We start from the raw sequence: 15,015 nt of genomic DNA on the forward strand, positions 1-15,015 counted from the left end.
TACTGTGTGATCGATGTATTGGGCACCTCTGATCTAGACTCTCTGTCAGAATGAATCCTGACACACCTGAAAACACAGTTTGTTTATCGTCCACCGTAAAAAAATTTCTGACGTTAAAACATTGGTTCCACGATTATTTTCAGACGTGCCCCCCTGTCATGCTTCTACGCCCCCCGAGTGGGGGTGCACCCCACACTTTGGGAACAGCTGGGTTAGAGCAACATAATATTGTTTTTCTTTATATGATCCTGTGGAGAAACAGGTACAGTCAGTGGATTGATGCAAAAAAAAGCAACGTAAGCAACAAACATTGTTGTGACTCTGCTCTGGATCATTCTGGAGCGCCACTTTTTTCACTCCATTTTGTATGTGTGAGGTTCAGAGAACAAAATGTCGGATTGTTTTTTTCACTTTTGTTTTCAGCACCACAGATAGTCAGATAAAATCATGTTGAAATAAGGGCGGAGTAAAGCAGGTGGTCAGGAGCAGCATACCAAAAACACACCTCTGAAATGTGATTGGACATCAGGTATCACAGCATTCTCTTGTCTACTCTCTCCAACCTTGGAGTAACTGGTTCGGCATGGCAATGGATGGCCTCCTACCTGGCAGGGCGCTCCTACCAAGTGTCGTGAAGGGGATTTATACCCCCCCCCATGTGCATTCTCTCAATTGGTGTTCCTCAGGGCTCTGTACTTGGCCCACTTCTTTTCTCTATCTACACCTACTCTCTGGGTAAGGTCATAGCCTCCCATGGCTTCTCCTACCACTCATATGCAGATGATACTCAGCTCATTCTGTCATTTCCTCCTTCAGATACACAAGACAGAGATGTTGCTCATACCTAGAGATCAATATTCAACCCAGGACCTAGTCATTTCTCTTGATGACTCCCAGATCAGATCATCTAATAATGTAAGAAGCCTTGGTTTTGTCCTGGATAACCAGCTGACCTTCTCTCCTCATGTAGCCAACATGACAAGATCGTGCCGGTTCCTCCTCTACAACATCAGGAAGATTCTGCCATTTCTCTCCATGGAAGCTACTCAGATTCTGGTCCAGTCACTTGTAAACTCATTCAGTTACAGCTCATTCAGAACGCTGCTGCTAGAGTTTTAACTAAGACGAAGAGAACTGAGCACATCACTCCAGTTCTAAAATCTCTACACTGGCTTCCAGTTAGTTACAGAATAGAATTTAAAGTTCTGCTACTGGTCTATAAATCAATGAATGGGTTCGGCCCAGAATACATCTCAGAAATGTTTAGAGAATATAAACCCAGTAGATCTCTTAGATCCATGGACTCAGGTCAGCTAGTTGAGCCCAGAGTCCAAACTAAACACGGTGAAGCAGCATTTAGCTGTTGGGCTGCATATAACTGGAACAGACTGCCAGGAGATATTAGATGTTCCTTAAATGTAGAAATCTTTAAATCCAGGTTAAAAACATTTCTTTTTTCTTGTGCCTATGATTGAGCTTGAAATTTTACCATATTTCTTTTAGTTTTTCATGCTCTTAATAATTCTTTTTATAGAGTAGTGTACGTTCTAAATTGTAGGGTATATTTTACTATATTTTCTTTTTGTTTTCATGTTTTAATTGCTTATCTCTCGTTTTAATTTCGTATTTCCTAAATTGTAGGGTATATTTTACAATATTTTCTTTTAATTTTTCATGTTCTTAATTTTTTATCTCTCTTGTTTGAATTTCATGTTCTTAATTGTAACTAAATGTTTGCAAGAAGTCTTTCTGAGGTTCTAGATCTCAGGAATGTTTTAATGCTTTTAATAAATTTTTTTTCCTTATGTAAAGCACTTTGAATTGCCACTGTGTATGAAAGGTGCTATACAAATAAACTTGCCTTGCCTTGCCTTGCCTAATCTCACGGCTGGACTACTGCAACTCACTGCTGGCAGGAGCTCCCATGTTCACTATTAAACTCTGGATAAGAGCGTCTGCTAAATGCCAAAAATGTAAATGTATCACCCCACTTCACTAAATTCGGATTGGTTTGACCTCTTTTTCTGCCCCACATGATCCACATGTAAAATGTAAATAATAAAAAAAACACAGAGTTTCTTACATTTACTTTGACTTTTATTTGATTGCAGACAAGATGAACCTGGGATAGGTATTTTAGCACTGGAGAGGGCTGCTAATACCTTTCATGCTAATTTGTACTGCTTCAGACTCTGCACTCATTAAAGCTATGTGTTCTGTAAAAACATTTTCTTTTTTATGGCCTAAATTGCTGCAACCCTTATGTAAGGATTTAAAATTGCTATAGTTTTTTCTTCACATTATGACATTTTATGCTTTACAAGATGAAGACATGGCTTCTCACAGTGAAGTTCAGATCGTCCTGCTGGGAAAAACTGGTGTTGGAAAAAGTTCAGCAGGAAACACCATCTTAGGCATGAAGAGTTTTGCTGCAGATTTAAGCTCCTCATCTGTTACCAAACAATGTCAGAAACAAAGTGTTGTGATTTCAGGAAAGAAATGGACAGTTGTGGACACTCCAGATTATTTCTACTCCACACATGATGAAGATCTGAGCAGTGAGATAGAAAGGAGTGTAGATGTATCTCCTCCAGGAGTTAATGCTTTTCTGTTTGTATTAAAACCCACCACATTTACAGAGCAGGAGGCAGATACAGTGTCTCAGTTTAAACTCAGTTATGGTGAGGAAGCTTTTAGATACACGATGATCATCTTCACACATGAAGATCTACTTGATGAAGACATGGAGACATTAATCTCAGAAAATGAGTCCTTACAGAGTTTAGTGAGTCGCTGTGGTGGAAAATTCCATGTTCTGAACAATAAAAATCAATCAGACAGACAGCAGGTTTATCAGCTACTGGAGAAAATCAACAACATGGTTTCTGCTAATGGGAACAGCTGCTACACACTGGAGATGCTGCAGGAGGCTGAGAGAAGAGCAGAAGAACAGCGCAGAAGGATTTTGGAGGAGGAGCGGAGGGAGGAGAAAAGAGAAAGGATGGAATATCAAGCAAAGACTAATCACTGATCAATATGAAGTGGTTACTGAACATGATCAATAAATTAATTCCCATAGTGCATCAGGAAATGATGCTGTTATATTTTTCTGTACCTTTGATATGATGAACATTGTGTTGTGTTGTACTGAATTATTGAACATTAAATCATTTTAATCTAGAAAATGTTGCTACTGTAATTTATTTCAGAAGTAATTTTTGAAACAGTAAACAATAGTGATAAAAGAACTCATTTGATAATAACTAACACTGTATAGACACCTGACCAGAAGCTTATTGGACATCTATTTCCAAAATCATTAGCATTATTATACAACCTGCCCACTAGTAAACTGGTCTGTTGTTGGATTTTCCAGCAATGATCCAAACTGAAGGTCAAAATCAACACTAACATGTTTTACTGACCACAGAATCAATTGAGGTTCCTCCTAATTCTCTGCCCTAAATCCACTCACTCATTAATTTTAAACACTGGATGGAGCAGACAAACCACCAACAAACAAGCATTTATAAGGTGGCAAGAAACCCACATGCACAGAAGGAAAACATGTTAAACACCTTACACACAGCAATTGTTTTTCTTTTGCAATATAAAATACAGCATGTTAGTAGGAGGAGTTTAGTTCCATTTTTTAGTGTGTTCAGGCAGGAAAGCGAAAGCATTTTGTTCACCAGTGGCCCAGACTTCTTTTACAGAAAAATCTACTTATAAGGTAAGCATTAACTTTATAAACCTCATAAACCTAAACCTTTGTTTCCTTTAGTTTGTTCCCTTTTTCTTAATGGTTCAGGGAAAAAATACTAGAATAAAAAAACTTGCAAGAAAAACAACTGGAAAATCTTGAATAAAAAAAATCCTTTAAAAAAAATGAGCAAACGCTTTGAATTTCATCTGCGTTCTCATGTTACACTGAAACTAGAAAAAATAAATGAATAGAAATTGAGTTTTATTGTTAAACAAAATCATTAAAAGTACAATAGAAATGAACAGAAATGTGTTTAAAAGTTTGTTGAACATAAATAGATAAATTATTTATTAGATTTATTTTCTTGTGAGCTATTATTATGAATTTTGATAAAACTGTTGTTATTTTTTCTTTTGAAACTTTTATTAAGTATTTAATTCTATTATTACTGAACAGATGAAGCTGAATGTTGAGTGAGAAATTACAATTGTATTTTAAACCAACTTAACTTCGTTTTGTAATAAATACTAAATTTAAATCTCACTGGTTTCCTGTTCGAGTTCAGTTTACATCATGCTGTAGTTTAAACCTATTAGACTACAATTCTGACTGGTTCAGGAATAAATCAGTATAAATCAGATCTGGGTAGTACTACTACTGAGCTGCTACTATACTATACTAACTCCTACTTGTACTTCTACCTCTGTTGATGGTAAAGTAAGTGCTGCACAGCAACACTGCTCCTGGTAACTTGGATTCGATCCTTTTCCGTTTCCTTGCCTTGTATTGTGGACCCAGCAACACAAGGCAAGGAAACACCTAGATAGGGTACCAGTTTATGACAGGGTATCACACACCAACCCAATCAGATTTAAAAGTTTATTGGAGTGACAAATCCAACTAGAGAAATAAAAGTAGATAAAGGGAACCCATGTGACACAAAGAGAACATGCACAATTCCTTATAGAGCTAGTGACAGGAGTGTTCCACAGTGCCGCCTGCTATTATTATTATTAATATTAGTAGTAGTAGCAGTAGTAGTGTTAGTATTGTTGTTAGTATTATTATTAGTATTAAACTAGTGATTCAAATTGTTCCAAACTTTTTAATTGATAAAAAGGACATCATCAATTGTTGGTTAACTGTTACAAGTGGCGAAACTTAAAGCTTTTGTAAATGTTGCTTTTATATCTGACTGTGACTGCATCACTTTTTCAGATCAAACACCACAACAATTCATTTCCACCACTGTCTGACTCTTTCTCTGTAAACTAGTTTTATTCACTAAGACACGCCTCATAGTAGATGTGCCCACACATCAACGGCTCCTCCCTTTTATCTCAGCTCTCCACCTATAAACAGAGGGATAGAAGAAGACAGAAACCATGATCAGAACACAATAAAAGCACACACACACACACTATGCTGAAATTGTTACGGGGCTCAAACGCCTCGTGTTGTGTTTTCCCAGATCTTAAATAACAGTCAGGTGAGACCCAAAAGCAGATTTGAAAAATTGCAGTGAGCGAGATTCGAACCGGGATCGCAGGGAAAACTGAAAGGAAAGACTGACTGAATTAGCGGAGACCGCAACTTGATAATAAAAAATAAAATTGTGGTTTTGAACCCCGCACGTCAGCGTACTGAGCTCAAGATACTGATGCACTAACCACTACTCTATAGGGTAAACTAAAGAAACCGCGATCTGAATCGCTTATTAACATATGCGCCTCAAACAGGCGGGAAACGAAACAAAGGATGCCAAACAAACCCAAAAAAAAAAATACACAAAGAAAAACTAATCTGATGAGCTACCCGCTGGCTGTTGGGTAGTCGTTTCAGAACTCAAAGAGACCTCAATAAAGGTGTGAGGTTACTAAAGAAATAATGAATTACTTTACTTTTCTAAAACTGTTCCAGTTATTTAAACAGGGAGATAAACAAAAAGGTCTTTCTTTTGGGGAAAACCAATGTTCCCGAAACAGAGGAAAAAGAGGACGAAAGATGTCTTTTTTTAAGAAGAAAATACCAAAGTACCGGCGAGGTCTGGTATTACTAGATTAACACAAGACTCTGCGCCAAGTGAGCCGTGCGCAGCCTTTATAAAGAGGCTGCACAGCTGATGTCAATCCGCTTAATTATCCCTGGGTGTGGCACGCGGTCTCCCTCTAGTGGTGGGCGGATGGCGGTGTCTTACAGAAATGTAAAGTTATGGTTGTAGTTGTGCTTGGTTAACTGCTACATGAACGCTTTGGGTGCTGAATGTCTGCACAACATCGACTTGCACTCCATGATGCTGATGTGTGATATCTGCAGCTCAGCTTTTATTTAAATATCAAGAATTAGCTGTTGGAGAGGAACTTAAATCATCTGCATTGGTTCAACAATCACTAATCTAAACAGTTATTGGTTAAAAAAGGGAAACTTTTCTGTTAGGGTGCCTGCGGTAGCTGGCGAACTCACCCCGAGTTCCCGGCGAAGCAGGCGTTACAGTCCCAAACCCAGTGAGGCCTCAAGTAGGAGGGCGGCTAATTAGGGCAATTGCCTGCAGCTGCACCTGGCCTATTTAATCTGCCTGTGTGCAGCAGTGGTCGTCGCACCTTTTGTTTGTGTTGGCCTGTGTAGCCCGGTGGCGAGAACGTCCTCTCGTCCCCATTTTGCAGGGAAAGACGGTAGCCTGGACGGTATTTAGGCCGTTCGGGATTGTAAGCGCTGTGCTGAGGTATAGTCCTTTGATTTCCTTCATCCTAGGGAAAGTGGTGCGATTTCGCTCAGCCCTCGCGCTGTCTGTTTGTTTATAGCTTTGTGCTAGCTCCCCTGTTGCTAATAGCAGGATTTCAGCGTCTGGTGCCATGCCTCGTCCAGACGTTTATCTTTAGCTTGTGCCTAGCGGCTCTTTATCCTCCAGTAGGTGAGACTGTAGCGCGAACGCCCAGCACCGGAGCGACCGGGGTTCGTGCCTCGCATTCATTTATTATTTTGCCTTTTCTTTTTCAGTTGCCTGCTGAGCCTGCGGCGCAATCGGGGTTCTCCCGACTGCTTTTTTGTTCTGGTCTCTGTCTTTTGCTTTGTTTTTTGTTTCAAAATAATTAATAAAGTTTATTTTTTAAGAATCTGCATCTTGGGTCCTTTCTGCCTCATTACATTTTCTATATAAAACTCAACTCTCTATTTCAAATACCAAGTCAGAAATAGTGTAAATAAATTAAATCCTATTTATTTCCAGTGACACTATTCTTTTTTTTAACATTCTGTTTGTGTGTTTGTTTTGTATTTTCCTCACAGCTGTAGTCTGATTTCTTTTTCAGCTCCCAATAGAAATGGACACAAAGACACATTTTACTTTTGTCCTGTTAGGAAAAACAGGTTCAGGAAAAAGTGCAACAGGAAACACAATACTGGGACAAAGAGCTTTTTCTTCACTGAAGAGTCACAAATCTGTGACTCAAGATGTTCAGAAAGAATGTGACACTGTATGTGGAATCCCGGTCGCTGTTTATGATACTCCAGGATTCTGTAACACAGAACTGAGTGATGAACAGATCAGACAGAAATGTCAGAATGTTCTCAGCTCATGTGAATCAGAATCAGAAATCTGTTCGTATCTTCTGGTCATCAGTGCAGACAGATTCACTGCAGAAGAGAGAAGAACTGTGGAGCAGATTGAGGATCTCTTAGGAGAAGATCGTCTGAAGAAAACCTGGATCCTCTTCACCAGGGGAGACGAACTGGAAGAGGATCAGACAATTGATAAATTTATCAATAAAACTGATGATCTGAAGAAGCTGGTGCAGAAATATGAGAACAGATACCACGTCTTCAACAACAAGAAGATAAGAGGCTCTGATGAACAAGTGAAATCTCTGATTGTAAACGTTGTACAGACATATCTACAATCTGGTGAGTTATAATTCAGTTCTAAATACTTGTTTACTAATTTCATAACTTTGTATTTTTATTACTATTAAACAACATGTCATTTTTTTCAAACAGCAACACATCTACACAGAAAAAAAGAGAAAACAGAAATTTCCACCAGTTCAGACAGAAGAATCATTCTGCTGGGGAAAACTGGTTTTGGGAAAAGTGCAACAGGAAACACCATCCTGGGAGAGAAACGTTTTAAATCTAAACGTAGTATGATTTCTGTCTCTAGTAAGAGTGAAGCTCAGAGTGGACGTGTTGATGACAGGAATGTGACAGTGATTGATACTCCAGGGCTCTTTGATACGAGAAACAAAATAAAAAATGCAAATGTTGCTTATGAAGAGTTAGATGAAGAGATAGGAAGAAGTATCTATTTATCCAGTCCAGGACCTCACGCTTTCCTCATGGTTCTACCAGTAAATATCAGGTTCACAGAACAGGAAGAGGAAGTTATTCAGAAAATTGAAATGTTATTTGGAGAGGATGTGGCGAAATATACAATTATTCTCTTCACTCATGGAGATCAGTTAGATGAAGATGAAAACGTGGAGGATCTCATTAGTGAGAATGAATCTTTAAGAAAGCTTGTAGAGAAGTGTGGAGGTGGTTATCACGTCTTCAACAATAGAGATACAATTAACAGAGAGCAGGTCAGTGAGCTGTTAGAGAAGATCGACAGAATGGTGGAGCAAAACGGAGGAAGCTGCTACTCCAACGAGATGTTTGAGGAAGCAGCCAGATTCAAAAGAGAGGAAGAAGAGAGGATGATGCAGGAGGAAGAAGAGGGAAAGCAAAGAGAACAAAAACAAAGACAAGAAGAAATTGAAAATATAAAAAGAGAGACAGAAGACAAAATTAAATGGGAGAAACAAGAGGAAATGAATAAATTAAGATCACAGTTAGAAAAGAAAGAGGCTCAAAAGAAAACTCAACCCAGTGGATTCAGTCGGTTTTGGAGAAAGTATAAAACATATATTATATTAGGTGTCTGTGGAGCTATACTTGTAGGTGCTGGTCTTGGTATTTTGGCTTTTGCTGGTGGTGCTGCTATTGCTACTGTTACTGTTACTGCTACTGTTACTGGTACTGCTGCTGGTTGTGGGGCTGCTATGGCTGTAGCTAGTGGTGCTACATGTGTTGGTGCTGCTGTTTATGCTCACAAACAAGAGAAGAAGAAGAAAGAGGAATAGAGGAAGGTAGACAATGTAAGATGACTGTGTTTTCCTATTTCCTGTTCCAAGGGTTTCTTACTTCCTCTGCATGGTTGAGCTAAATTCCATAGTGATATAAAGCTTGCTTCTGTTCCTGATCTTTTTTTTATAACATTTGATCATCCAGATGAATTAATTCACAGAAGATACAGAAATGCATCTTAGTGTATGTATTAGATTATAACCGTAGATGTGTAGACATGTGAAGTGATATAATGATGATAATAACAGTAATAAATGATTTAGTGTGTGTATTAGACTTTAACTGCAGATGTGAAGTGATATGATGATAATAACAGTAATAAATGATTTAGTGCATGTATTAGATTATAACTGCAGATGTGTAGACATGTGATGTGATATAATGGTGATAATGCAGTAATTAATGATTTAGTACATGTATTAGAGTTTAACTGCAGATGTGTAGTAATATAATCATAACAACTTGTAAGGCACCAGAACAGTGTGGAAGTGTGGAATTTGTGTCATAACACGTGAAAAAGTTGCTGCAGTAAATCTAAATTCTTTCAGCCGTGAAAACCATTTGAAGTCACATTTTATTTCATGAACTGAACAAATGTTTTCCAGTCTTTTGTTGTTAACCTTGAGGTTCTTGCTGTACATGGCTTTGGTTCTGCGATTAAGATTTTGACATCAGACTTAAGGTAGTAAATTTCGTCATGTGGATTTGGCCACACAAAGGAATTTATGTTTCAATTTTGTAGGATGCAGCTAACTTGCACCTCATCTCCTACAGACAGCAGTACCTGCCCAATGAATGGCAGGTCATCGTACTTGACAATAACAAAATCTCAGGGACCACTTCATCAAAAACATAATTATTAATATTCATTGTAATTACTGCTCTTATTAAGGAAGACTAGAATAGAAAAAAGTGGTTTTAATATTTAAAAATAATTTTAAAACATTAAAAAGTCAGTATAACAATGTCATTGTCAATTTAGTGCATCAGCGAAATTCTGTTGTACTGAATGACAGAAATTTTACCTTAGCTCAAAGACATTTCTACACATATTCACATTTAAATGTTAATAACCTTGTTTGTTTACAAGAGTAACCATAATATTACGTTTCCTGTGTTGTACTGAATGACACTCAGTTTTGTTCTTTAATGTACTGTGTCAGTAAAAATAAATAATTATCAAATAATGTTAAAACGCATTGACCTCGTGTGCGTGCTGAAGGGTCCCCAGTAGTCTTCTTTTGTTGTTATAATTGGTCACATGACTGCAGTAGCTTGATTGCATATTAAAATAAGGCTTTTTATTAACGTTGTACTGAATGACAACTGAAGATTGGAAAAATGGGGACTGCAAGTATCCTGAATATTATTAATATTAAAAAACACATCTGATTGAATATTATTTAATATGTCACACATGACATTTGTACAATTATGCCAAAGCAGTAAATTTTAAGTTTTACTTAAGATTAATTAGTTTTTTCTTAATGTTTTATTACTTAAAGAGGTAGGGGGACCGTTGCACTGAATGACATTTTGGGGGTTTCAAGGGTTATTTTTTCAAAAATCATACATTTTCCGTAAAAATTACTTTAGGTTTCTGTAAAGATGTACAAATGGAGTAGATTGAAGGTATATCCACTTATATTAATATAATTGTATATTATTTATCAAGTGGGGACACTAAAAAGTTACGTCTCGTCTTTGACCCAAATGTGAAGTGATATAATGGTGATAATAACAGTCATAAATGATTTAGTGTGTGTATTAGATTATAACTGCAGTTGTGAAGTGATATAATGGTGATAATAACAGTAATAAATGATTTAGTGCATGTATTAGATTATAACTGCAGATGTGTAGACGTGATGTGATATAATGGTGATAATAACAGTAATAAATGATTTAGTGCATGTATTAGATTATAACTGCAGATGTGTAGATGTGATGTGATATAATGGTGATAATAACAGTAATAAATGATTTAGTGCATGTATTAGAGTTTAACTGCAGATGTAAAGTGATATAATGGTGATAATAACAGTAATAAATGATTTAGTGTGTGTATTAGATTATAACTGCAGATGTGAAGTGATATAATGGTGATAATAACAGTAATAAATGATTTAGTGCATGTATTGGATTATAACCGCAGATGTATAGTGATATAATGGTGATAATAACAGTAATAAATGATTTAGTGCATGTATTAGATTATAACTGCAGATGTGTAGACGTGATGTGATATAATGGTGATAATAACAGTAATAAATGATTTAGTGCATGTATTAGAGTTTAACTGCAGATGTGTAGACGTGATGTGATATAATGGTGATAATAACAGTAATAAATGATTTAGTGCATGTATTAGATTATAACTGCAGATGTGTAGACGTGATGTGATATAATGGTGATAATAACAGTAATAAATGATTTAGTGCATGTATTAGAGTTTAACTGCAGATGTAAAGTGATATAATGGTGATAATAACAGTAATAAATGATTTAGTGCATGTATTAGATTATAACTGCAGATGTGTAGACGTGATGTGATTTAATGGTGATAATAACAGTAATAAATGATTTTGTGTATGTACACAGCAAAAACTGTTGCTTTTGAGTGTTGAAATTTCAGAGTTAAACATTTCAGAGTTCAAAGTGTCATTTTAACACATTCAGGTTTAAATTGTGTTCAGTGTTGGAGTTATTTGGCAGAGTTGATTGGATCGGTGTTAACCTAACTTAGCAGAGATTTAATTCAACTCTGCCCATGCATTTAGATTTAATTAAACTCCACCCATGCATTTTACTTCTTCGGTTGGAGACAGGGAGATGACAGCACCATTTTCCTGCTCTCAAGTTTACATGGTAAGTGTAATTAATTCAGTCTTAATAAAAGTATACATTGATGATGATATAGTCAGTATAAAACACAGGTGTACTGAAGGATGTGTGTGTGAGAGTGAGAGAGAAAGTTTCTGGTGTAAGAACGCTGCACACAATAGGCTTGTTCGACTTAACCCGGCGCTGCGCAGACCGATCGCCGCCTGGCTCGGTACGGTGCATGCCGGTTAGTTTTTTTTGTCCGACTTGCGTCGGCGCCACCGGCGCGTCACGATGACAGACTGGTTATAATCTCGCGAGAGCGGGGCGGATGCAGGCGGTGGAAGCGGTTCACTGCAGTTGCTCTCCACGGGCTGCGCTGCCTGAGAGACGGCTTGATGACGACAGAGCTTAATCCTCATTGGCCAGAAGCTCCGCTGAATCTCTGGCGGTTGTTTCGTTTCATTCTAAAATGTAAATGTCAGTTTATTTGTCTTAAAGACCTGATATGTGCGAAATACTATCATGCTTTCTAGTAGCATGACAGTTTGTTTTCGTACAAATTGCAACATATGTCATAATTATCATTCCATATCATGAAAAGACACAAGTAGGCTACCTGATATTTCTTTAATGTAACAGATCTTTTTATCTTGATGTTTTTCTAGAACTTCTGATGGTTCTTGTCTTCTAATTTTATTAATATAAAGCAATCTAAATTGCTTTAATATTTTATATCTTAACTGTTTTAATACCACTATCACTATTACACTTTTATTTATTTTTCATTCTTCTCTGTAAACATTTTAAAAAATGCTACATGAATAAAAATGTGTGGATGAGCATGGTGTCATGTTTCTTTACAAGAACCAAGGCCAGAAGGTAAGCTGTTCTGGAAGAACAAAACAATCTTGTTCAGATGATGATTGTGTTAAGAGATTCATCTTCAATAAACCACAGCCACTATTCATCATCAATGCCTAAATAACTGATGTGTCCATGCTCGAAGAAGCACAAACTTCTACACAATTGTACAATGTACTTATTAACCTTATTATTCATTAATGAATCATACTGGGCACATCGGTGAGCATACTGAAGTTTACTGTTTAACAATGCATCTATAAAATACAGTGGCATGTGAACATGTGGGCACCCCGGTCACAATTACTGTTACTGTGAACAGTTAAGCAAGTTGAACATAAAATGATCTCCAACAGGCATAAAGTTAAAGATGACACAAAACATTTTTTTTATTATGTCTCTATAATAAACTGCATCTTGGTTGTGAGGTTGTAGTGAATGCTGTTCATCATTCTCTTCATCCTGCACATCATCACCTTGGTCTCCTGGCTCCAAGCAAACATTGTGTAGAATGCAACAAGCTGACACTGCTGAGCTGATGGACTGGACATTCCTCATGTGCAGGCATCAGAGTCTCCTAAACTTTGCTTTCAGAAATCCAGTGAGAATGATAGAATAGAACTGTTTCCTGTTAAAATATGCCAGGGGGTTGTCACAGTGTGGCTTCTGAATATGAATGTACACCATCTACTGCACAGATAGTGTTTGGAAATACAGCTGCTTGAAAGCCTAATAAAGAATTGTGCAGGGTTTGTCCTAAAGGACAGGAAATGTGGTGTGCCATGTGTGTATTTACCAGAGTACAAAACTCATGGAGATGTTTGGCAAGAGTGGATTTTGTGATACTGAATCGGTCTGAAATACCCCTATATGACTCCTGGTTCGACAGTGTCCATAGACAGGCTAGGACACTCTTTGTCAGTGGCAATTTTGTTTGCTGTGGATTCATATAGACAGGGCCAAACGTGTTTATAAGATCCTAAATAGTAAGTGTAATTGTAGCGCATTGAGAAACGCGAACGCCTCATATCTGGGGGACCCGGGTTCGCGCCTCAAGCTTGTCTGTTAGGGCCAGTGATAGCTCAGTGGTTAAGGTACTGGACTAGTAAACAGAAGGTTGCCGGTTCAAGCCCCGCCACCACCAAGTTGCCACTGTTGGGTCCCTGAGCAAGGCCCTTAACCCTCAATTGCTCATTGTGTTCCGCTCACTGTGTAAGTCGCTTTGGATAAAAGCGTCTGCTAAATGCTGAAAATGTAAATGTAAGTGAGAGAAAAGACGGTTATCATGATAACATTGAAACCATCTGGATGATTATGTGGCTTCCACATACTCTACGTACCTCCACTTGTCCTTTGGTGAGTCTGAAATGACCTCTAAATTCTGAGAGACTATAGAGGGGGACAACATCCTCTACAAAATGTTGTATTTTTGGAACAAGCCTAAAGCAGGGTAAATGTGATTAAGTCCTTACGTAGACAAAATAATTATGTAGACCAGGGGTCCTCAAACTTTTTAACCAAAGGGCCAGATTACTGTTCTTCAGTGTTTCGGTGGCCGGACCGCAGGTGAAATAGAAAACACACCCAAAAAAGCTATTTACTATGTATACTGGATGTATTGTCTGTGCTTTGTATAATTGTAGTTCATAATGATAATGCAGAAATTTTATTTATTTCAATAATTTCCCTTATCCTACCTCGTACAGTGTTTCCTTAAAAAATCAGTGTGAACTGTGAGCCTGCTTTTGCCTGACGACAGTAAGCGTCAGGTTCCATATTTGTTACTGCCAGTCATAATAGCTAATAAATGTTGATCAGTGAGTCTGGATCTGGTTGGAGATTTAAGGTGTTTCAACTTCGAAAAAGTCTGCTCACAGAAGTAGATGCTGTCGAAAACGGTAGTTACTTTGAGTGCATGTTTTATTGAGATCGGGGAGCAATGGAAAGAGAAGCATAAAAATTAAACAATGTGCTTGAGTTTTGATTTTGGATGCATAAATGCCTTGATCTCCGGGAGCAGGTCGTTAAAACATTTCAAAACTAGCCCCGACTCATCCAGCGGATCTCAGTAAAGCACATCTTCAGCTCAGACAAGAATTCCTGAAACTGCCTGTAGTTAAGAGCAGTAGCTTTAATGAAATTAACACAGGACACAAGGATTTTCATAACAAAATCCCACTTTGCAACACAGTTCAGTGGCTGCGGTCACTCATCTCTCCATTGATGCGCCAATCACTACCCTCATGCTCGGAGCGCCACCCGTTGGATCGCTGCCGTATAATCTACTGAGACTCCGGGTGGCCAATTTTCCTCTGTTATTTTTCCCCCCGAGTTCGAAGATGAACAGTGGCCAGACAACATGTATTGCTGCAGTGGTTAAAGGGGCCGGTCAAATTAAAGCATCGGGCCGTAGTTTGATGACCCCTGATGTAAGGCAAGGCAAGGCAAGTTTATTTATATAGCACCTTTCATACACAGTGGCAATTCAAAGTGCTTTACAT

General features: G+C 37.8%; 2 protein-coding genes across 2 annotated transcripts; both read left to right on the plus strand.

The window, feature by feature from the left end:
• The first annotated feature begins 2,332 nt into the window (after nt 1-2,332).
• On the plus strand, nt 2,333-3,031 carry LOC134302060 (GTPase IMAP family member 9-like). The gene has a single exon (XM_062987062.1). The coding sequence runs from the start codon at nt 2,333-2,335 to the stop codon at nt 3,029-3,031; it is 699 nt and encodes a 232-aa protein (XP_062843132.1).
• Nucleotides 3,032-7,026: 3,995 nt separating this feature from the next.
• Nucleotides 7,027-8,823, plus strand: LOC134300404 (GTPase IMAP family member 8-like). Its single transcript, XM_062985092.1, has 2 exons — nt 7,027-7,606; nt 7,700-8,823. Exons 1-2 carry the CDS (start codon nt 7,027-7,029, stop codon nt 8,821-8,823), a joined length of 1,704 nt encoding a protein of 567 aa, XP_062841162.1.
• Nucleotides 8,824-15,015: the final 6,192 nt, after the last annotated feature.

The sequence above is a fragment of the Trichomycterus rosablanca genome, chromosome 2, assembly GCF_030014385.1.
Source record: "Trichomycterus rosablanca isolate fTriRos1 chromosome 2, fTriRos1.hap1, whole genome shotgun sequence".
NCBI lineage: Eukaryota > Metazoa > Chordata > Actinopteri > Siluriformes > Trichomycteridae > Trichomycterus > Trichomycterus rosablanca.